This window comes from Felis catus, chromosome D4 (genome assembly GCF_018350175.1).
Source record: "Felis catus isolate Fca126 chromosome D4, F.catus_Fca126_mat1.0, whole genome shotgun sequence".
Lineage (NCBI taxonomy): Eukaryota > Metazoa > Chordata > Mammalia > Carnivora > Felidae > Felis > Felis catus.
Window position 1 is genome coordinate 81,345,059 of NC_058380.1, and position 23,758 is coordinate 81,368,816.

The 23,758-nt window shown below is 41.1% G+C and overlaps 2 protein-coding genes across 4 annotated transcripts; both read right to left on the reverse strand.

The window, feature by feature from the left end:
• Nucleotides 1-249: 249 nt before the first annotated feature.
• LOC101094962 (olfactory receptor 1L8-like) lies at nucleotides 250-4,930 on the reverse strand. The gene has a single exon (XM_003995835.4). The coding sequence runs from the start codon at nucleotides 1,848-1,850 to the stop codon at nucleotides 735-737; it is 1,116 nt and encodes a 371-aa protein (XP_003995884.3). The 5' UTR covers nucleotides 1,851-4,930; the 3' UTR covers nucleotides 250-734.
• Nucleotides 1,349-20,229, reverse strand: LOC109496998 (olfactory receptor 1L8). Of its 3 annotated transcripts, XM_045043181.1 has the most exons (6): nucleotides 19,907-20,229; nucleotides 15,693-16,917; nucleotides 11,566-11,668; nucleotides 10,977-11,138; nucleotides 6,064-7,333; nucleotides 1,349-1,485 (listed from the first exon to the last, which is right to left on the reverse strand). In XM_045043181.1, the coding sequence occupies exon 2, from the start codon at nucleotides 16,710-16,712 to the stop codon at nucleotides 15,768-15,770; it is 945 nt and encodes a 314-aa protein (XP_044899116.1). In that variant the 5' UTR covers nucleotides 16,713-16,917; nucleotides 19,907-20,229; the 3' UTR covers nucleotides 1,349-1,485; nucleotides 6,064-7,333; nucleotides 10,977-11,138; nucleotides 11,566-11,668; nucleotides 15,693-15,767. The 3 variants fall into 3 exon arrangements, with proteins under 3 accessions (XP_044899116.1, XP_044899115.1, XP_044899117.1); XM_045043180.1 differs by lacking the exon at nucleotides 1,349-1,485 and having other exon boundaries at nucleotides 5,048-7,333; XM_045043182.1 differs by lacking the exons at nucleotides 1,349-1,485; nucleotides 6,064-7,333 and having other exon boundaries at nucleotides 8,516-11,039.
• Nucleotides 20,230-23,758: the final 3,529 nt, after the last annotated feature.

Here is a 23,758-nt window from a genome sequence, read left to right on the forward strand (position 1 = left end):
GGCAAGAGTTCATTCTTTTTTATGGCTGAGTAATATTCCATTGTATGTATGTACCATATCCAATTGAAGATGTTTCTTAAATTACATAAGGATACTGGGAGCTCAGGTTTTTTTTGTTAAATATTTATTTATTTTGAGATATACAGACACACACACAAACACACACACACAGAAAGAGAGAGAGAGAGAGAGAGAGAGAGAGAGAGAGAGAGAGAGAATCCCAAGCAGGCTCCAAACTGTGAGCACAGAGCCTGACACAGGGCTCGATCTCACAAATGGTGAGATCATGACCTGAGCCGAGATCAAGTCAGATGCTTAACTGACTGAGCCACTCAGGCACCCTGGGAATTCAGAGTTATTGACAAGGAGAAATCTAGTCAAGAAAAATTAGTGAGAAATTTTTAGTTGCACTTGGAAGGAGTGGATAGGAAAAGGGAATGGGAGTAAGAGAATGAGAAATGGGTGCAAAGACCCTGGGTCAGTTAGGTGGCCCTAATGAGGTGGCTTTGATTGGTGGGTATATGATAAGATATATTATTATTATTATTATTATACTGTAAGATAAATATAAAATATTATGAATATATGAGACTTGGTATATAATATTCTAGTCTGGTCACTTATACAATTTCCCACGAACACTCAGTTTAGATATGCTAACTTCTAGCAACTTGGTATGTAGACCAGGAATCAGCAGAAATGAAGGCTCAAAGAAGACCTGCTTCTTAGTGTGCTCACGAAAGTGCTGCCTGGGACCTCCTGCCCATCAGCTTCCTCAGGCCTTGCTTCATGTCTTTGTTCCTCAGACTATAGATAAAAGGGTTCAGCATGGAGGACAGAACTGTATAGATGACTGTTGCCACCCTGTCCTTGATGGTATAGCTAGACAGGGGTCGGAAATAAACATAAATAATGCTTCCATAAAAGAGGGTCACCATGGTGAGGTGGGAGCCACAGGTAGAGAAAGCTTTACGCTTCCCCGCAGCTGAAGGGATCTTAAGAACAGCAATGAGGATCCGGACATAAGAGATGACAACACACATAAAGGGGGTCACCAGGGTTATCAATCCTTCTGTGTTAATTACAATTTCATTGACAAATGTGGGGGAGCAGGACAATTTCAGCAGAGGGTTGATGTCACAGAGGAAGTGGGGGATAACATTGGAGTCACAGAAGGTGAGACGGTTTATCAGAAGAACTAGTAACAGGGAATGGAGGTCAGAGATGGAGCAGGAGAAGGCCAGCAGCAGGACGCAGCGGCGGTGGCTCATGGTGGTGACATAGTGGAATGGGTCACAGATGGCCACAAAGCGGTCAATGGCCATGGCAGCCAGGAGATAACTTTCTGTGTTGGCAAAAGCCAAGAAGAAATACATCTGGGTCATACACTCAGCGTAGGAGATGGACTTCTTCTCTGACAGGAAGTTCACCAGCATCTTGGGAATGATGGTTGTTGTGTAGCAAACATCAATGAAGGATAAGATGCTGAGGAAAAAATACATAGGTGTCTGGAGTTGAGTGTCAGAGCGGATGGCCAGGATGATGAGCAGATTTCCTACCAGAGTGACCATGTACATGATGAAGAACAGGGCAAAAAGTGGCTTCTGGTCCTCAGGCCGGGAGGACAGTCCCAGGAGGATGAACTCAGAGACACTGACGGTTTGATTGACCCTCTCCATAATCCTGCATGTACCAGTGAATATGGAAAATTCCAGAACTTTCAATTCAACAAGTTCCAATTCTGTCTCCCCAAGAATTCCTATAAATTGCCCATGATTCTGTCTTCCTTCCCTTCCACAAAAAGGAGTTGAACAATACAAAAGTTTAACCTGTGTTAAATGCAGGGACATCAGAGAAAGGATTTCCTTTCAGAAACAATCCTTGGTGGACCTCAGTGATGCATGTTTCTCTAGCTCCCCATAAATGCTTATTCAGATATGTCAGGTTGAGGCTCATCTCTCTATCCTCCTTGCAAACAAAACAAAGTAAATAAACGACGACAAAAAACCCCAAATACCTAAGTGAAACAGGTAAATATGAATGCTGACATAGGCGCACAGTGTTTATAGTCAAAATTTCAGAGACAACATTTCATTAAAAGCTGGCAAAAAAATCCTCTATTATATGTGAACCTATTTATTAGAACACTCTTAGACACTGGGGATTTATGGCTTCACAATTATTCAACACCGTTGCATTAAATGCTCACTGGGAACTCAATTGCTTAGGACTGAACTTTGTACTGAGAGTACAAAGATGAGTCATTCTCGATTCCTAATCTTAAGGTGGTTATAGTCTAGTAGAGAAGAACTTTTTAAACAAATAAGCACAATAAAATGCTACAGGTGTCGTGACAGGTGCACTGGAAAGCAATGAGCTTAGTGTGGTGTCTCTGCTAAGAGCACACATTTTGAAATCAGCTCCTTCATTTTCTGGGTGTGTGGTCTTGGACTGATTACCTAACTTTGATTCTTGATGTCCTCACCTGTAATATGGGGACAGTAAATACCTCCTCACCTCACCTTTACTTCACCCTTCTCTACTTGCCTTATTTAATTCTTTACTTCCTGCCAAAATCCTCTTGTCTGTCAGGTGTTCGGGGATGCTCTTGAAAGCAATTATTCTGTGTTTCTTGGCAAATCTCTCAGCCTTTGATTTTTCACTGTTTGACCACCCTTCACCTGAGTTTGTGAGACTTTAAGAGAGAACTATTTTTGTGTGCTTTTAGGATCTTAATGAGTATGCAATTAAGGCAAATAATAACAGGTATGCCTAAAACATATCAAGTCTTTGCTATGTATAAGGCACTGAACTAAATATGTACATTACTCAAAACAACTCTGAGCTGGCTCTCAACAGCATTCCCTTTTAACAGATAAGAAAATTGAGGTTAAAGTGTTGAATACTTTTCTCAAGATCATGCAGCCCACAAGGGCCAAAGCCTGGATCCCAACAAGGATGGTCTTAAACACCAAACGCTACCTCCTCACACTTTAGCAAAGCTTCAACAAATTTACGCCAAAAACAAATGGGCTGGGGTGTAATTTTTCACTGTAGAAATTTTCTACCTTAACATCCTTTTTCCAGTAACTGATCCACTTTCAAAATCAATGTTGCATGGAGTCCTTTACTGTAATTGCTAGAGACAGGACCTCCTTCAAATCCAGTGTTGACTGGGGCTGTGTTCATGGAGCTATGGCAGGGCACAGGAAAACAAACTTGGGATGCAGAGAAAGAAGCTGTGGGTTTGAATTTTGGCCCTACTAATCACAATGTGTCTTTGGCAAAATCCCTTCCCTGTTCTGTTTCGCTCTCCTCATACATAAGACAAAATAAAGCCTGTTCTCAAGAGAAAAGTGAGGAAGATGCATGTGGAAGCAGTTTGTAAGCCACAAGCTCAATAAACACTTTGGGGGTGACTGGGAAATGTCTGATAAAGAAGAAGCTGGTGGCTGGGAAGGAGAGGCGGGGCTAGACCAAATACAGAGGGGGAAGGGAAGGTCTTCTGTCTGTGACAACAGAGGGGGCTGAGGCTAGAAGCATGCAGGAAGACTGTGTTGCTGGAATCACAATCATTTTTCCATTTTTTTTTTTCTGTCTAGTGCCCATCAGCATGGGCTTTGTTTCTCTAGGGATCTCCCATGTTTTACCTCATAAATATCTCTTGAATCTTGCAACCTTTTTCATCTCCCCACTCTGGTGAAAAATCGTCATTCCTGCCCAGATTATTGCAGTATTGTCCCCATGATGTACTTGGTTCCCACAGCCCCTCTGACACCCCCTCCGCCATCCATTCTCTGCACTGAAGCCACAGTGTTCTTTTAATAGTAAAAATGTGATCACCTGACTCTTCAGGCTAAAGTCTGGGTTAGCTTTCTAGGGCTTCTGTAATAAAGTACCACAAACCGTGTGGCTTAAAACCATGGAAATATCTTTTGTCTCAGTTCTGGAGGCTAGAAGTCCACCATCAAGTTGTTGGCAGGGTTGGCTCCTTCTGGGGCTGTGAGGGGTCTGTCCCATACCTCTCTCTTTGGTTTGTGGATATTGGTCTTCTCTCTTGGTCTCTTCACATTGTTTTCCCTTATGCATGTGTGTTCCTGTGTCCAAATGTCTCCTTTTCATGATGACATCAGTCATATTGGATTAAGATCCATCCTAATAACTTCATTTTAACTTGATTACCTCTGTAAAGACCCTATCTCCAAATAAGGTCACATTCTGAGGTATTGGATATTAGGACTCCAGTGTCTCTTTTTTCAGGGACACAATTCAACCCATGACAGACACTTTCCTGCTGCATAAGCCTCCCTATTACCCACAGACTGAAGGCCAATTCCTTCTTGTGGCTTACTGAGCTTCCGTGAGGTAGCTCCTGTGGGCTCTGTGGCTCATCTCCTGCCTCCCTCCTAGCCTTCGCCCATTTCACACTCCAACTGTAAGGCATTTTTTGCTTCTTCTTGACTCAAGCATTTCTTATTCCATCTGCCTAAATCATCCATTCTCCCTGTCTGTTAGTGCTAGTGGGAGGTCCTCACCCTCTAGCCTCCAGTAGCACATTCTTTTGGACCTCCTCCTGCACACACAGTATGAACTGGAGCTGAATCTTAGTATTTACAACACTGTCTTCCCTGCTAGACTGTGACCTGCCCAAGTATGAAGACCGTGTCTGGTTCTTTGTTACACCACCCTCCCTGGCGTGCAGCCTGGAACATAATAGTCCCTTGATAAATATTTGCAGAATGAAAGAATGCCTAGATGGTCATTTTGGATTCTGAACAGATGTAAGGAAGAAATGCAAAGGACATCAAGTGGCTGTCTAAAGAACGGCACTCCACTTAATTCACTGCTGGTGGGGCAGAGACCAGCCAGGAATGACAGGAGCCTTCTCTTCTGGAAGGTGCCCCTTGATTTCTTACTGCATCAACTTTAATTGTTTTAATGTTTACTTATTTATTTTGAGAGAGAGAGAGAGAGAGAGAGAGAGAGAGAGAGAGAGAGAGAGAAAGAGAGGGGGAGCTGCAAAGAGAGGGCTGGACTTGGGGCTCAATCTCACAACTGTGAGATCATGACCTGAGCCAAAATCAAGAGTTGGACGCTTAACTGACTGAGCCACCCAGGCACCCCTGCATTGAAACAGACTCATAGGGAATCTGTTCGGGAGAAACTCTTAGAGATCATGTAGTCCAATCCCCTCATTTTATTTTTTTGTATTTTTTAAATGTTTATTTTTGAGAGAAAGAGCGTGAGTGGGGGAGGGGCAAAGAGAGAGAGAGGGACAAAGAATCTGAAGTGGGCTCTGTGCTGATAGCAGAGAGCCCAATGGGGGCTTGAACTCATGAACCATAAGATCATGACCTGAGTGGAAGTTGGAAACTCAACCAACTAAGCCACCCAGGTGCCCCCAACCCCCTCATTTTCAAGAAGAGGGAAATTGAGGGCTTCTGGGAAGCTGGACCTTAATTATCATGACCATTTGAATTGGTAGAGTCAAGAATGGAACCCAGGTCTCTTCGCTTCTCCCTGAAGAGAGGAAATGCCTTGCCTGTTACAGAGCTCATACAGCATGGAGACAAAGGGCATAGCTCTGGCCCACTTTCTACATATGGGGTCCTGTCCTTATCAGGCAAGTGGTTCAGGGCAAGTAAGTTAACCTCTCTGTGACACAGTCTCTCCATTCATAAAGTAGAGATAATGGGAGAATCTGTCTCACAGCATTGTTGGCTCAGTGAACATGTAAAAAGCACAGTGCCTGGCAGGGGGTCAGCACCCCTACCCCCCAAGTTAGTGATTTATATTACAAGTCAGAAGAAAATATTTTGATAAAGTTAAGTGACCAGTCACGGTCAAATTTTGGAAGTCTGCCTGTTCTGCACTTAGGTTAACCAAACATGTGAAAACCGGAGACTTAGTCATGGTGACCGCTTGTTCCTTTTTGTACACATAGATAGCACTCGTCTTCGTTGGGCTCATTTTGACAATGACACACGGGTAATCCCTTCCTGATTCACTGATATCTTTTCAAAACACTCAAAATGATTTTGACATGGACCCTTTGGAACTCACTGTTCTCAGATGGTGGACAACGCGGAAAGCATGCCTGGTAGGTGTGGACTGTGAATGGAAACTCTAGTCCTGGTTGTTTGCTATGTCCAGATGTTTTCTCTCCAGATGCAGATGTGTCCGTGCCATGTCTGCAAATTTATTCAGAATTTGCACTTTAGCTAAAGGTCCCAGCCTCCTTAGATCATCCCCTCACCTCTGCTGCAGGAAGCCAAGGAGAACAGGGAGGAGCAGCCCACATGCTCAACAGGTTTTCCAACACTGCTTCAAATTTCTTACTTGTCCCCACCTCTCGTCCCCAGCTCCAGCCTGACTCCTCACTTCAAGAGACCATTACCCAGAGTAATGTGTCCAGAGACCTCTCCCAGCCTGTAATGGTTTAATTCCTTCACTGGGCCTCCTTGGGGTCGCTTGTGCTCTGAGGGAACAGGATATTCTCTCTATCTGCTATTCCCTTGGGGAAGTCTGCTCGGTGCCCTCTCCAAGGTTAGAAAGCAAAGCAGAGCCCAAGGGGATGGAGAATGTCTGGGGCCTCCTACTTGGTGTTGGCAATATTCTCCGAGCCTGCGCAGATTCATGGCTAGGTCTCATAGGTGTGACTCGGAACAATGGTGGGTATTTTGGAAGATGGGGATGTCAATGGAGGAGACTTGGTATTTTCATTTCAGGGGGGATAGTCTAGGTAATTAGGGGGGCAACAGTTTTCAGATAGTGGAAAGGTGGGTGTGCGCACACACATAAGCATGTGTGTGTTTGTGCTAGTCCAGGGACAAGTGATAAAGGTAGATTAGAGTCTGATGTTGGTTTATGAGGTAGTATCAGGTTCATTGGGTTCAAGGGGTATTGATGATGTCAGGGGCTCTTAAGTTTTGGATTTCCAGTATGAAGTCAGAGTAACATTTTACATGGTTTATCCATTGGGAAATCTCTTAGACTTGTTCCAGTTTCAGCTGAAGTAGTGGCCCGGCTGATGTGGAGTCATCTGTCCTCTGAAGAGAACCTTTGACTCCTGGGTTAAGGAGGAGTGTGCAGGCATGGCTCTTTGGATGCCGGGAAGCATCCTCAAGAATTTCTGTACAGATCAAAGGAGGTGGGAGCATGCTCAGGAGAAGGACCGGACTTTCTGTTAATCTATATGTTGGGGGTCCTGAAAGTTATCCTCTGAAATACCCTAGTCACATGAAAAAGAACTAGTCGAATGCCTGGCTCCCTTCCTTGTTTGCTCTCTCCTTCACTTTCTTTTTTTTCTTTTTTCTTCCTACTTCATCCTCTCCTGAAAAGAATGGAGTTGTTTAGAAGACACATACAACAAACAAGAAAATAAATACATTTAACGACTAAATATCTAATTAGAAAATAAATTAAAAATAGCTGAGGGGCAAGACACAAAAAAGCAAAGTGTGGAAGATGATAGACAGTGTGAGGGAGGGCACAAAATCAGAAGGAAGCTCTGATACCCTTGCTGGAAACGCATTTAGCTCTGCGTTCGCTAATGAGCAAAGTGGAGAGGGTAAGAAAGTCATGTATATGACTCTCAGCATCTAAGAGATAGAAGCAAATTGGTTTTGTAGGAGATGTATTACCAATTCTGGCTCTCTGATCTGAGAGAAATGTCTCTTGTGGGTTTTCATGAAGAGATTACTGTGCACTGCAAACAAAGCCTTCTCTATAAGACCCTTAGAGGAAACAGAAAATTCTTCTAACTGCATCAGTGGAGGCTTTGGGGGCATCCTGCCAGGATCCAATTTAGTCAAAGTGATCCTTAGGAGGCCCATAGTGTAGGCAGGTAGGCAGTTCTCTGATGATCTGGCTTGCCTCAGTGTTAGTCTTTACTGAAGGACAGCAATTCTTTTTTTTTTTTTTAACGTTTATTCATTTTTGAGAGACAGAGACAAAGCGTGAGTGGGGGAGAAGCAGAGAGAGAAGCAGAATCTGAAGCAGGCTACGGGCTCTGAGCTGTCAGCACAGAACCCAATGCAAGGCTTGAACTCACAATGCGAGATCATGACCTGAGCCGAAGTTGGACGCCCAACCAACTGAGCCACCCAGCTGCCCTGACAGCTACTCTTAATGTAGAGACATGCCTGACTCTCCCAGTGCATTGTTAGGCTACAAGAGACTGTGCACCCTCTAACATGGTGTGTACATTTCCTATGTATGTAGAAATGTGCTTTTTTTTTCTTTCTGGGGATGACATACACTGTTTTCATTAGATTCTCACATGGATCTTGACCTAAAATGGAGCTGTCTACACAGAGCACTGGTGCTTAGGACATTCTCCATGAATGTCGTTTATCTCCACTAGGTTTTTTTTTTGTTTGTTTGTTTGTTTTATTTTTGAGAGACAGAGAGACAGAGAGAGAGGGAGGGAGAGAGAGAGTGGGGGATGGGAAGAGACAGGGAGACACAGAATCTGAAGCAGGCTCCAGGCTCTGAGCTGTCAGCACAGAGCCCGATGCAGGGCTCAAACCCTTGAACTGTGAGATCATGATCTGAGCTGAAGTCAGATGCTCAACCGACTAAGCCACCCAGGTACCCCAAATCTCCACTAGGTTTTGATAGTTGTGTTAGTGGTGATGAGTTCTGGATTAGCAGGTGCTCAGAAGTTCACTCCTCTGTGTCTGGTGATGTCTGTCAGCCATGCTGGGCTAGGACTGAGATGTACTTGCCAGGTTAAGAAGCTTAATGAGGACAGGGGCCTTTGCACATTCTAGTTAATGCAATTGGCATCCTGTGGAGTGGGGCAATAGACCCTTGCTTGCTCAGGAGGTTAATTCACCTCTGCTTGGTTGTGAGACTGGAACATTCCCCTGATAAATCCAATCCTCCCATAGAGAGGAATCTGGAATCTGCTCTAACACAATGATCAAGGCCACCAAACTTCTGTGCCCAAAGCAGGGTCACCATAATTTTAGCCTGGAACTTTCATTTTGTAGCTCTGTTTTTAAATTTCAGAAGTAGTACATGCTCATTCAAATAATTTAGAAGTTTAGTTTGTGAAAGTGAAGAGTCTCCCCTTCAAATCTCAATAGAACTCTTCCCTTTATACACAAACGTGTTTACATACAAATGAAGCCTTGCTATTTGTATTGTTCTGCAACTTCTTCCCCCCATGAAATATTCTATCAGTGCATATAAACAGCACTTATATTAAAAATTTCTAACAACTGGACTACTGATATAAATTAATTTATAAATATAAAACATATATTCCACTTTGTGTCTAACTCAACTTAACTGTATACATCAGGGGTTATGAATTATATGGCCTGCTGGCCAGATTATGCCCACCACCTGTTTTTGTAGTGGAATTTTGCTGGAACACAGAATACTCACTTGCTTACATTTTGTCTGTGACTGCTTTTGCACTACAGTGTCAGGGTTGAATAGTGACAGAGACTGTATAACCTGCAACGTATTTACTATCTGGCCTTTTATGGAAAAGTTTGTCAAATCCTGATAAATATTATAGAGTCCCTTAGCAAGTCATTACAAGCTGTCAGCACAGAGCCTGATGTGGGGCTCAAACCCATGAACCATGAGATCATGACCTGAGCTGAAGTCAGATGCTTAACTGACTGAGCCACACAGGTGCCCCACATGTATCACTTTTCTAGAGGTAAATTCACTTCTTTCCCTGGTTAATAAGTCTCCCTGGGTATTACATCAACTGGAAATTTTGGTTTGGTTCCCTAAAAGATATTTTAATTCTGGAAAATATTTTATATCTATGTTCCATTTCCATTCATTTTTATAAATTGATGTAAAAATTTTTTACTATATAAAGCTGAATAGCTGCAACAGAGAGATTAAATAATGCTTAATACATCCTCATTAGTTATTATAACAATGCCACTTTCCTAACCTTCCCAGAAAAAAAACACCATTTTCTTGTATACCATACATTTCTTGTAACTGGTGTAATTACTAAAGATCATTCCTCAGCAAACTCTAGTTTCTATCTGGTCTGGGGCATAATTATACTTCATTCACCAAAAAATGAGTTTTCTATTAACCTAGGATTTAGGTAGGTATCATTGTGGAGCACTGTCCATTTGTCTCCCATGGGGATGATCCAAAGTTGATCCTTTACCTGTTCAAAATTACCAATAGTATCGCAGAAAGCCAAATTCCTTTTTTAGAAGTGTCAGTAAACACCATCCTTACCAGTAAAATCTTGCCTTGGTTTAGGCTGGCCATACTGTTCCCACAAATGAACCTCCTCTTGTCTGAGCCTGTAGCACAACTGGCCACTGCTGTTTAAATATATCAGATGTTATTGCTGTCAACATGGCAATTGTTCCTTCCTGGGTGAGGGTGTGTGTTTTTTCCCCACGGTTATTGACAAACAAGGTGTTGAGTCAGTTTAGTAAAGGCACAGTCCATTCAAATATTGCTTCATCATATTTCTGGGCCAAATGCCAAGTTCAGGCAGTTTACTAGAAGAAAACTCCCTCTGGTGACCATTTAGAATGTAACAGTGAGACTTCAGGATAGTAATTTCTCTTGACTCCATACACTTAATTAAGCTCCTGACTCCTTAATGACCTGTTAGTCCTCAGAGTCAATGCTGTATGATCACAAGTGTTGTTGCCATGAATATTTGTGGTGCAAGATTAATTCAGGTACACTATATTCACCAAAAAAGTGTTATGTTCCTCAAGGAATTGCCAGGTGAGCATGTTCACATAGCAGGTGCAGTTAAGTTCAAGTATCCCAAAGCCTTCCCACAATTTTTTTTGGAGGGGGGGTACTTTGCAGAGTGAAACCATCATTGATATGTGACAACTCTGTAATGTCAACGTTCCCCTCTCATTCTTAGGTCTCTTCTTTTCTTGTTCTCCCTTCCATTCCTTTTCATGTCCTTAAATCTTAGCTTTAATATGAGATCAAAATATTTAAAAAAAACCATTTACCTCTTGGACATCATTGTAATTCCTTGAGTACCTGGTGGTATAGTTTTCCATCCATGTTTATATCTGGCAAGTTAAAAGAGCAAATTAAATTCCAACATTTTGGCAGATGACAACAATGTGTGTCCCTCATATACAGGTACTTGCTTTAATAAAGGCGTCATCCTGGTTAAAGAAACATAATGTAGCAGTTGTTAGCTAACAGTCACAGTATTCCCAGTGAGGTTCAAAGGCAGGAATCAAAATGATAAACATAACAACATGGCACTAAAATAATAATTCCAATCTACTATTATCTAGAAAGCTCATCAAGGAACACTGAGTGATGTCTTCCCTTCAAATTGTATGTATAAAGGGCAGTGTGGCTTTGGTCCAACTGTCCTTGGGAAAATGAGTCCTGGGGCATATTCTAGTATTGGCCATGACTAAACACTACATATGAGAGAAATAGCTAAGTCTATTACTGTCATGCACTGAGGTGGTTTTTAAGGAAAGAGTGACAACTCCCTTTCCAGCCAGTATTTTCCATTATGTTATTTCTTTTCAACTGCCACAGGTCTCTCTCACTTATTCTAATCATTACTTGTCTTACCTAGACTGGGCTTCACTGGATAGACATCGCTGGTTCAGCTATACTGCCCTCTAGCGGCACGTAGTGGGATTAGGCTCTCTAGAGCTGCTGCTTTTGTTCATTTCTGGGAAGGAGAAGAAAGGCAAAGGATGCTGGGCCAATCTCCACTAGGAAAGAGGGAGGCATCACCTATGGTCACTCTTAATTTAGGGCCGCTAGGTGAAGTCATTATCTGGCTCATTTTTCTTTTAAGAATATGCACAAGTTTAGAGGAATTTAAGTTGAATTCTGAGCTGCAATGTCTCCTTCTGGACTGGATGTGCAGATGTTATCCTGGACTCAAGTCAATTGAATTGACAGGACACAGAGGCATTTTGTGAGGTGCAGATAACTTTTGTGAGGTGATAGGTAGCATCATTTCTGTCCCTCTCAGTCCTACCTCTGAATGTCCCAAATTTTCAAAGATATTTCCCTAATGCTGTCCCTTGTATTCAGATGAAGCACATATTTGCCTGGTGTTAATCTGCCCTGTGCACAGGTGCTGATAGTCCCAAAGCCTCTTCTCATTATCTCCAGGTCATCCAACTTCTTTTAAAATTGAAATGTAGTTTACATCTAGTAAAATAGTGCAAATCTTAAGTGTATACCTTTTACTAATGATTTGTTTATCTAATTCCTGTTAATGAACATTTGACTTGTTTTTAGTCTGCTGTATTATGAATAAAGCTGCTGTGAATATTTTGTACAAGATTTTTTTGCATAGACTTAGGGTTGTTTTATATTTAATTTTATTAGGAATTGCCAAACTGTTTTCCAAAGTGATTACATAATTTCACATTCCCACTATCAATATATGAGAATTTTGGTTGTTCCAAATCCTACAAAAATTGTGTATTGTCTTTTAAATTGTAGCCATTCTTTTGAGTGTTATGTGGTATCACATTATGACTTTAATTTCCATTTACCTGGTAAGTAATTATGCTGAGCATCTTTCACATGCAGTATTGGCCACTTGAATATCTTCTTTTGTAAAGTGTCTTTTCAATTTTTATATCTACTTTTAAACATTAAATTTATGCTTTTACTTTTTGATTTGGTTAAGTTCTTATATATTTTAGATATTTTTTTGTCTGATATATGTAGTGTGAATATTTTTTCCATTTTTACTTTCTTTTTTTAAGTTTATTTATTTATTTTGAGAGAGAGAGAGAGAGAGAGAGAGAGCGAGCTGGGGAGGGGCAGAGAGAGGGAGAGAGAGAGAGAGAGAGAGAGAGAGAGAGCATCTCAGGCAGGCTCTGTGCTGTCAGCATAGAGCCCGATGCAGGCTACAACTCTCAAACCATGAGATCATGACCTGAGCAGAAATCAAGAGTCAGACGCTTAACTGACTAAGCCACCCAAGTGCCCCTCCATTTTCACTTTCTTAAGGTGACTTTTGATAAGCAAAAGTTTTGAATTTCATGAAATCCACTCAATAATTTTTCTCTTATGTTTAGTTCTTTTGTTTCTTGACTGAGAAATCACTCATGTCAAGGTCACAAATATATTTTTCTATTATTTTTGAATAAAAAAATTTAACAATTTCAGCCCTTATATTAAATCTATGAGCCACTTTGAATTTATTTTCATGTATGGTGTGCAGTAATTAGTAGGCTAATTGTTTTCTGTGTGCATATGCAGTTGCTCTAGCATAATGTATTGAATGGGTACTCCTTTCTCCACTAAATTGCATTGGCACTTGGTCAAAAGTCAAGTGATTATATAAATAAGTATATATTTCTGTGTTCTCCATTCTGTTACCTTGATCTATTTATCTATTCTACACTACATAAATACTGCACTATATTAATTATGTCAGCTTTGTAGAAATCTTGAAATTTGGTAATGTGTTTCCTCCAACTTTGTGATTTTTCTTCAAGGTATTAGCTGTTCTAGGTTGTTTTTATTTTCATTTAAATTGGGCTTGTCAATTTCTGAGGACAATGACCAGGCCTCTGTGCTGAAATTTGGAGTAAAGTGCATGGAATCAGAGTTCACTCTCCCACAGCTTAAGCAGTAGCAGCCTGGTCACATTTGGTGTAGGGTATCTATAGACTGTGATTAGGGGAGGGAGTCACAAAGGAACATAAATTGCAATGACCTCTTGTTTCTCAATGGAAACACTTGATGCAGTAGGACAATCCAGGTTTATCCTTAAACTTTCAAAAGTTTTGGTTTCTAGAATGTTATATACCATCAAATTATAATTCGAGTGGCAGAACCAAAATATGATGTGTTTCAGATATGCATACACATAGAAAGTTTCTCCTCTTTGGTACCTTGCAAAGAAATTCCTTCACCATTGCATTGGCCATCTGATTTATTAATAGGTTTACATTTAATGTGCTATCAATATTTATTTAAATGAATTAGAGATTACAAGTGTGCATTAATTGGAAATTCTCTCTGTCCCCTACTACACTTACATTCTTACTGCACTGACTATACCCACATATATATTTATACAATCTTTAAAAACATAATGAATTCATACTTTTATACTTGTTCTATATCTTTATTTTTCCACCTAATGGCTTTTCAAGGAAGCAATAAACATTTATTTGATTCTTTCAACTTGCTACATATTCTTTTTTAAAAAAATACTTTTTGAGAGAGAGAAAGCAAGCAGAGGAGAGGGGCAAAGGGCAGGGGGAGAAAGAGAGAATCTTAAGCAGGCTTCATGCTCAGCACAGAGCCTGATGCAAGAGTTCAATCACATGACCCTGGGATTGTGACCTGAGCCAAAATCAAGAGTTGGATGCTCAACTGACTGAGCCACCCAGGCGCCCCTCAACTTGCTGCATATTCTTACATTCTATGTAACTAATCATAATATCTCCATTCTTCATAGATAAGATTTTAGGTTGTTGCCATTAAAAAAAATTGATGTTTTTATTTATATTTCGGAGAGAGAGAGAGAGAGAGAGCAAGTGGGGGAGGAGCAGAGAGAAAGGGAAACACAGAATATGAAGCAAGCTCTAGGCTCTGAACTGTCAGCACAGAGCCTGAGCAGGGCTTGAACCCACAAGCAGTAAGATAATGACCTGAGCCAAGGTGGGATGCTTAACCAACTGAGCCACCCAGGTGCCCCGACTGTTTTGCCAATTTTTATCTGTAATAACTGGAAATCAGTGAAAAAAATGTATGTCAATATCCAATATACTTTTATGATACTATTTCCATAGGTTAGAACCCGAAGAGTGGGAGTTTCTAGAATAAAGTATTAAATCACATATTTTTAAACATATATGTTTAGGGATAGATGGAGGAAAGAGAGGTTCCAACTTCCTCCTTGTGGAATGGATAACTTTCATATAATCACTCTTGGTTCTTGTTCTTTCTGGCTATTACCATTTTTAAGTTGTATAGTAAAAAAATAAGAGGAAATATAAGAGAAATAAGGCCACAACAACATAATCAAGAATAGAAAGATAAGGAGCACATGGGTGGCTCGGTCAATTAAGCATCTGACTTCAACTCAGGTCATGATCTCACAGTCATGAGTTTAAGCCTTGTGTCAGTCTCTGTGCTGACAGCTCAGAGCCTGAAGCCTGCTTCAGATTCTGTGTCTCTCTTTCTCTCTCCCTCTCCCCCACTTGCTCTCTCTCAAAAATAAATGGACATTAAAATTTTTTTAAAAGAATAGAAAGATAAGAGTAAAGGCAAAATTTAATTTTTAAGCAAGAATAAGTTTTATGAAAGAAAAAAATAAGAAATTATAAAAAACCTCATAAGAAAATTAGCTAAAATTTAATTCCTCTCCTCCCCTTCCCTCTCTCCCTCTATTCTTTCTCCCTTGAAATGTTTACAAAGATATTCAACAGCTGTAAATTAGGTAATCGTTTTCAGCAATATACTGAAATGTGAAAGGTATTGGAGAGTAAGTCTTAATAAAAGGACAGCAATTTTTTCAGGAAATATTAGTTGGAAATGGTTAGTTTAAAGTATTATTTAGAGGATGAGAATGTGATGAATCTTTGTGAGGAAGTTGAGGAATAGTAAGGAAGAGTATCATGATTTAAACAGAGCGGGGGACAATTGTGGGCTGTCATCAATGCATGTGATCACCCACAATAGCCGTGTCTCACATGGATTAAAAAAAAACTAACCTCTAGCAGTTCAGTTGTTCACCAAGATCTAGCAGATATTAGATTCAAGTGAAGCAGATTCCACTTGTGGGTTTGTCAAGAGGGTGCTGCCTGGGATTTCCTCCTGCCTATCAGCTTCCTCAGGCCCTGTTTCAGGTCTTTGTTTCTCAGGCTATAGATAAAAGGGTTCAGCATGGAGGTAAGAACTGTGTAGACAAGTGTTGCTATGTGGTCCCTGGCAGTGTAGGTGGACAGGGGCTGTAAATAGACATAGAAGATGCTTCCATAAAAGAGGGTTACCACAGTGAGGTGAGAGCCACAGGTGGAGAAGGCTTTGCGTTTTCCAGCAGCTGAGGGGATCTTGAGAACTGTGATGAGGATTCGTATGTAAGAGAAAGTGATGCACAGAAAGGGGGTCACCAAAACAACAGAGCCTTCTGACATTATCACGATTTCATTGAGAAATGTGGAGGAGCAGGACAATTTCATCAGGGGACTGAGGTCACAGAGGAAGTGATGGATAACATTGTTGTCACAGAAGGTGAGACGATTCAGTAGCAGTGTGTGTAGGAGTGAGTGGAGGTGAGGAAGTGAGCAGGAAAAGGCCACCAGCAGGACACAGCGGTGGTGGTTCATGGTGGTGACATAGTGGAAGGGGTCACAGATGGCCACATAGCGGTCAAGGGCCATGACCGCCAGGAGGTAGCTGTCAGTGTTGCCCAGAGCATAAATAAAATACATCTGTGTCAGACACCCAGCATAGGAGATGGTCTTCTCTGACAGGAAGCTCAGTAGCATCCTGGGGACAATGGTTGTTGTAAAGCAAATGTCAGTGAAGGACAGGAAACTCAGGAAGAAATACATGGGGGTCTGGAGTTGGGGGTCAGAGTGGATGGCAAGGATGATGAGCAGGTTCCCTGTTATGGTGACCAGGTACATGGTGAGGAAAAGGATAAAGAGTGGCTTCTGGTCCTCAGGCTGGGAGGAGAGTCCCAGGAGGATGAACTCAGAAACACTGCTGGTTTGGTTGACTCTTTCCATTGATTTGGGTCTACTTATATACAAGATGACTTATTATTTACCATACTGCAAGTCCAGAATCCAAATCCTCAGAACCCAGCAAGTCTTGTTTTTTCTGTTTTGTTGCAATTAGTTGTTCTGTAGAGTCAGCTTGTAAGTGTCATGGTCCTTCATGTATTTCTCCCTTCCCAAATCCATGGGCATCACCAGGGCCTTACACTGAAGGCTGGAGGGACAGAAGAAGAATTTGCCTTTAGAAACCATCAGAGATGGACCTTGTTGATTGCAGTTCATTAGTTCTTATTCTGTGCAAAGCCTGTTCTCTTGTTGGGGATGTAGTGATAAAAACAGGCAAATTCTTGCCATTGTGTAGCTCGTGTTTAGTTGGGGAGACAGATCGTCAACAAACAACATAAAGCAGTATATAAGGGATGAAGGTGAATGGGGAATGGAGTGGAGGTATTTTTGGTACGCAAGGTCACAGGACACTCATTTCCTATCAAAGGAAGCCCAGTGGTGGCATTGTAAAGTTCAAATTTGCATTGATTTGGAAAAAAATAAGGGTTTGCCAAAATAACCAACAGGGAAAATCTGATGGGAATGTTGAACCTGTTTCAACAAAGTGGGCTTTTCCTTCTCTGGACATAGGATGAAGGGTTCATCCTCCTTAGTTCATGGTATGCTATCATCACCAGTGTAAGTCTCCCCTTTTTTGTAAATTGTTTTTCCTTTCTTTAACTCTATGTTCTGAATCATATTTGTACAGGATGAGAATCCATTTGTACAGGATTATTGAATTGTTGGGTATTCAACAATTTGTTTTGAATCTTTATAATTCACCTTTCCTATGTGTATGCAAAACTATGAGAAATATGTTAATTTTCATATATTAACTGTTGAGATATCTATCTATCTATCTATCTATCTATGCTTTCTCTCCAGTCATATCGAGTTATGGACAATATCACTTTGTGATGGACAAAAAAGTGGTCTCCACTTATTGCTACTACAAACACAGTTGCAATGGGAGATCTTGTATAAATAAAGTGTTTTCAAACAATTTTTTAGAGTCTTATATTTACCCATACCTTCTTAATGGACATATCACATAGGGATTTTAAAAAATTTTGAGATATTGGTTACTTATATATTCCTTGCTACCATAAAAATCTCTATAGTCACCATACTTATATATCACCAAAATTTTTAAAATAATTTCTTTTTCTTAAGTTTTATTTAAGTAATCTCTACACCTCACGTGGGCCTCAAACTCATAAGCCTGAGATCAAGAGTCACATGTTCTTCCAACCGAGGTATCCAGGCACCCCTAAAATAATTTCCTTGGAAACAGTATAGTCTTTCATTCTTTTTGAATAATCCCATGCATTGGAATTTTCATGCATTAAAGATGTTATTATATATTAATATATGAATTCATTTAACAATTAAATGTTGTATTTACATTAACAACTAAATGATGTCCTGTACATCAGGGTAATTATAGGTAATAGCACTGCACTACATACCCAAAACTCGCTAAGACAGTAAGTCTTAAATGTGCTTACAACTTTATCATAAATAACTAAACATCTTTACACCTCAGATTCACCATGTATGATATTGGACACAAATACATGCATGCTCATGAGGATTTAGTGAGAAATGCATCTACACTCAGGAGAGAGACAAGCATGTTATGAACACTCAGCAGAAACTCTTGATCATCATCAATCCCATTGTTGCTTTCCCTTATCTGCTATGACTGGTTGTCCTCAAAATCAATTAACTCACATGCTTGAAGTATCATATGCCTCACTGCCAAGTTGTCAGACTAACCTCATGATTTTGTAAGATCTTATGGAAGGATGATTTGTTTAGGCATTGAATGATCTGAGTGAACCAGTAGTTAAAGTTAAAACAATAACCAATATTACTGAAAATGTACTACATGTCGAGCTTGTGCTAAGCACCTCACAAATTCCCACGATGAGGGATCACAACGTATGTGTTGTTATCAGAAGCCTGAGGCTTAGAGTGAAGTGGTTTGCTCAAGGTCACTAAGTAAGTGAGTAGCAATCAGGATTTGAACTCCAAGCTGAATCACTCTGAAGCTCATGCTCTTAACCCTCAGGCTACACCTCCTCACGTTTTGGTGTATATACTGTCACAATCACACACAGGCACTGTTTTCCTCACTGTGTCATTTCCTAAATGACCTCCCTTTCTTTCCCTCTTAACTAACAATCTTTCTTTTCCCATGTTCAGAATCTATCCTTGTAGTGGCTAAAGAGGTGACCGATCTTGCTGTGTTACACAGATGGTGGATTTGAAATATTGAACATCTATGATTAATTGGCCAACATCAGGTGGAAAAAATTGGCCATGCATGTCTGGGCCATGTCTGGCATGGAGAGTTGTGGTTGGTGCTGGACAGTGTCCTGGAGTTAAGACAAAAGATGGGGGCTTGATTTATCCTCTGTCACTTGCTCATGAGCTGAATCCTAATGTTTTATGAATAGCAAATGAGATACCATGGCTGCAAAACAGTTTGTTAAACACAGGTCAATATTAAAAAGTGAGCCATCTGTGAAAAGACTGCCTGTGGAAATAAGAAATTAGTGGAGTTTGGTTTAATTAATGATGTTGGGTCTCCAGGTCATAAGTGAGAGGATCACCTATTCTGATAACCAGAAAAAAGGAAGGTCTTGAATCTGAGAATCAGGAAGAACAGTTCTCAAAGCACAGGGTAAGTGTGTAAGACTGGGAATACAATAGTTTCCTTTCCTTTTCTTTCTTTCTTTCTTTCTTTCTTTCTTTCTTTCTTTCTTTCTTTCTTTCTTTCTTTCTCCTTCCTTCCTTCCTTTCTTCCTTTCTTTCTTTCTTTCTTTCTTTCTTTCTTTCTCTTTCTTTCTTTCTTTCTTTCTTTCTCTTTCTCTCCCTCCCTCCCTCTCTCCTTCCCTCCCTCCCTTCCTTCCTTCCTTCCTTCCTTCCTTCCTTCCTTCCTTCCTTCCTTCCTGTGTTTTGCTTCTAGCAAAGCACATAGGGTAGATGGTCTAGAGGTCAAACTGGATGGACTGAAAACCAGAAGCTGGGTGGAGGTTTTAGTTGGACCCTATGACTGCTTAATCCACACAATAGTTGAAATCCTCAGGGAGGAAAGAGTAAGTGCCAGAGGTTGGAGGAGCCAAGAGGGTGGCCAGCTTACCGAAGCTCACCTCCAGATCCAGATGCTGTTCTTGCCTTCCCATTTTCTCCAGAAGCTGGTCTGCACCACATCTGCTACTCAGCTGCAAGTCTGCTTCTCAGCCAAGCACAGCCCCCTCATGTTTCTCCCATGACACTCTGCGCTGATTAACAAGGAGAGGAACAGGAAAGGCGGGGGAGCTGATGTGCTACTTGGAAGGGATAGCACGTTTCCCCACACTGGCCTCCAATCCCTCAAGTCTGGCCCCCAGCATGCTGCTGCTTTCCCAGCTCCCCATTTCAGAAGGCAGAGACGTCTTGACTCAAGGGGCAAGGACCGTCTTGATGGCAGAAGCTCAGGCAGCGTGCGTCTCCTGAGTCTGAGCTCTGCTCTGCTGGCCTCGGGGGCCCTTGTTAAGCTGAAGGAGTTGTGGTGTGATGACCCCTCAAGGGAGCTGGTCCTGTGATTGCTCTAGGCAGAGCAAGCAGACTGGAAATCACACCTAGCATGGCTGACTCAAGGGGACAGGGGAGACCTGAGGCTTTCTGTTTTGAGGTGGGGCTCATCCCAGAGCCACTTAACCTCACTGCAACATCTCAAGGGTGTGCTTGAGTCTCCCCAACTCGGGGTTATCAGGGGTGGACAAATATTTATGTGGGTGAATATTGTTATGTTTGGGGATGCAGGTGTGGACCGAGGTATATTCTAGAACAGGGAGGTGGCAGTTTCCAGGGGATTCAGTGGGGGTAGATCAGTGGTATGTATGTGGGTTCCAGTGTCTTGGCAGGCATGTGGATCCGATTATTTTTTTTCCTGTGTGGGATTAGTTTAATGTCAGTTGATGTATGTTTAAAGCACAGGGTATGCAATGGTTGTTGTCATATTTAGCTAAGGGACTTTGGAAAAATAGTGTATGTGTTTTCAGAGTTTAGGCTCAGAGCAGTCTTTTAAGGGTTAGTGTTGAAGAAAGAAGATTAAAAAAATTTTTTTTAAATGTTTATTTATTTGAGAGAGAGAGAGAGAGAGAGAGAGAGAGAGAGAATGAGTGGGGGGGGGGGGCAGAGAGAGAGGGAGACACAGAATCTGAAGCAGGCTCCAGGCTCTGAGCTGTCAGCACAGAGCCGGATGTGGCGCTCAGACCCATGAACTGCAAGATCATGACCTGAGCCAAAGCTGGAGGCTCAACTGACTGAGCCACCCAGGCGCCCCAGAAGAAAGAAGATTTTAACAGATTGCTGGCCTTGCCAGTAAGTTAGTTGCCTTTCACAAATTACTTAGCCTGCATAATAGAGCCTCAGTTTTCATCTGAAAAATGAGGATAATGACTCATCCTGGCATTGAAAATTTCCTTTGGAATTTTATAGACAGAATATTGTATATCATGGTGAACACTATCCATAACAAGATGTAGGAAATGAAACACATTTTGCTGTTGTCGCAATACATGTGTGTGTCTGCTTCCTTAGCCTCAAAGTTAATTTTTCAGCTTTAATCTGTGTATTAGAGTAGGTACTACAGAGATAGAAAGTCCTGGATTTTTACTCCTGCCTTCTCCTCTTACTAGTCATGTGGCTGTCCTTTCTAATCATTCATTCAACTTCTTCTCATTCTTTCTTCTTCCTCCCTTCCTCCCTCCCTCCCTCTCTCTCCCTCCCCCTTCCTCCCTCTCTCCCTCCCTTTCCTTCCTTCCTCCCTTCCTTCTTCCCTCCCTTCCTCCCTCCCTCCCTCCCTCCTTTTCAGTTCCTCTTCTTCTTCTTCTACTCCTCCCCCCCTCCTCCTTCTCCTCCTTCTTCTTTATATTTTAGTTAGCATACAGTGTAATGTTAGTTTCAGGAGTAGAATTCAGTGATTCATCACTTACATACAACACCCAGTGCTCATCACAAGTGACCTTCTTAATACTCATCACTCATCCAGCCCACCCCTCCCTCACCCACCTCCCTCCACCAACCTTCAGTTTGTTCTGTATTATTAAGAGTCTCTTGTGGGGGCACCTGGGTGGCTCAGTCAGTAAAGTGTCTGACTTTGCTTCAGGTCATGATTTCACAGTTCATCAGTTTGAGCCCTGCATTGGGCTAGCTGCCGTCAGTGTAGGGCCTGGAGCCTGCTGGATTCTGTGTCTCCTTCTCTCTGCTCCTCCCCTGATTATGCTCTCTCTGTCTCTCAAAAACAAATAAACATAAAAAAATTAAAAAAGAGTCTCTTGTGGTTTATTTCCTTTTCTTATCTTTCCCCCCTCCCATACATTCATCTGTTTTATTTCTTAAATTATGTATATGAATGAAATCATATATTTGTATTTATGATTGATTTATTTCACTTAGCATAATAGATTCTAGCTCCATCCATGTCATTGCAAATGGCAAGATTTATTTTTTTGATGGCTGAGTAATATTCCATTATATGTATATACCACATCTTCTTTATTCATTCATCAGTCAATGGACATTTGGGCTCTCTCCATAGTTTGGCTATTGTTGATAATGTTGCTATAAACATTGGGGTGCACGTACCTCTTGGAGTTTGTATTTTTGTATCCAATGGGTAAATACCTAGTAGTGCAATTGCTGGGTTGTAGGGTAGTTCTATTTTTAGTTTTTTGAGGCGCCTCCATACTGCTCTCCAGCATGGCTTCACCAGTTTGCATTCCCACCAACAGTGCAAGAGGGTTCCCCTTTCTCTGCATCCTCGCCAACATCTGTTTATCTACAGTTATTAATTTTAGCCATTCTGACAGGTGCAACTTGGTATCTCATTGTGGTTTTGATTTGTATTTCTCTGATGGTGAGTGATGTGGAGCATCTTTACATGTGTCTGTTGGCCATTGGGATGTCTTCTTCGGACAAGTGTCTATTCATGTCTTCTGCCCATTTCTTCACTATATTATTATTTTGGGGGGGATGTTGTATTTGATAAGTTCTTTATAGATTTTAGATACAACATTTTATCTAATATGTCGTTTGCAAATATCTTCTCCCATTCTATCAGTTGCCTTTCAGTTTTGTTGGTTGTTTCCTTCCTCTGCAGAAGCTTTTTATCTTAATGGTGTCTCAATAGTTCATTTTTCTTTTTATTTCTCTTGCCTCCAGAGACATGTCTAGTAAGAAGTTGCTGTGGCCAAGGTTACTGCCTGTGGTCTCCTCTAGGATTGTGATGGTTTCCTGTCTCACATTAGGTCTTTCATCCATTTTGAATTTATTTTTGTGTATGGTGTAAGAAAGTGGCCCAGTTTCATTCTTCTGCATGTTGCTGTCCAGTTTTCCCAACACCATTTGCTTTCAGCTGTTTTTGTGTCAGTACCATACTGTCTTGATGATTACAGCTTTGTAATACAGCTTGACGTCCGGAAATGTGATGCCTCCAGCTTTGGTGTTCTTTTTCAACATTACTTTGGCTATTTGGGATCTTTTCTGATTCCATACAAATTGTAGAATTATTTGTTCTAGCCCTGTGAAGAATGCTGTTGTTGTTTTGATAGGATTACCTTGTATGTGTAGATTGGTTTGGGTAGTATTGACATTTTAACAATATTTGTTCTTCCAATCCACGAGTATTGAATGCTTCTCCATTTCTTTCTGTCTTCTTCAATTTCTTTCATGAGCTTTCTATAGTTTTCAGTGTACAGATCTTTTACCTCTTTGGTTAGGTTTTATTCCTAGGTATTTTATAGCTGTTGATACAATTGTAAATGGGATCAATTCCTTGATTTCTTTTTCTGCTTCTTTATTATTGGTGTATAGAAATGCAACTGATTTCTGCACATTGATTTCATATCCTGTGACTTTGGTGAATTAATGTTTGAGTTCTAGCTGTTTTTTGGTGGAGTCTTTTGGCTTTTCCCCATAGAGTATCATGTTGTCTGCAAACAGTGAAAGTTTGGCTT

What these genes read in the sequence shown, in the direction of transcription:
- LOC101094962 (XM_003995835.4), bottom strand. Translation starts at nt 1,850, where the DNA reads ATGTCCCTGCATTTAACACAGGTTAAACTTTTGTATTGTTCAACTCCT.
- LOC109496998 (XM_045043181.1), bottom strand. Translation starts at nt 16,712, where the DNA reads ATGGAAAGAGTCAACCAAACCAGCAGTGTTTCTGAGTTCATCCTCCTG.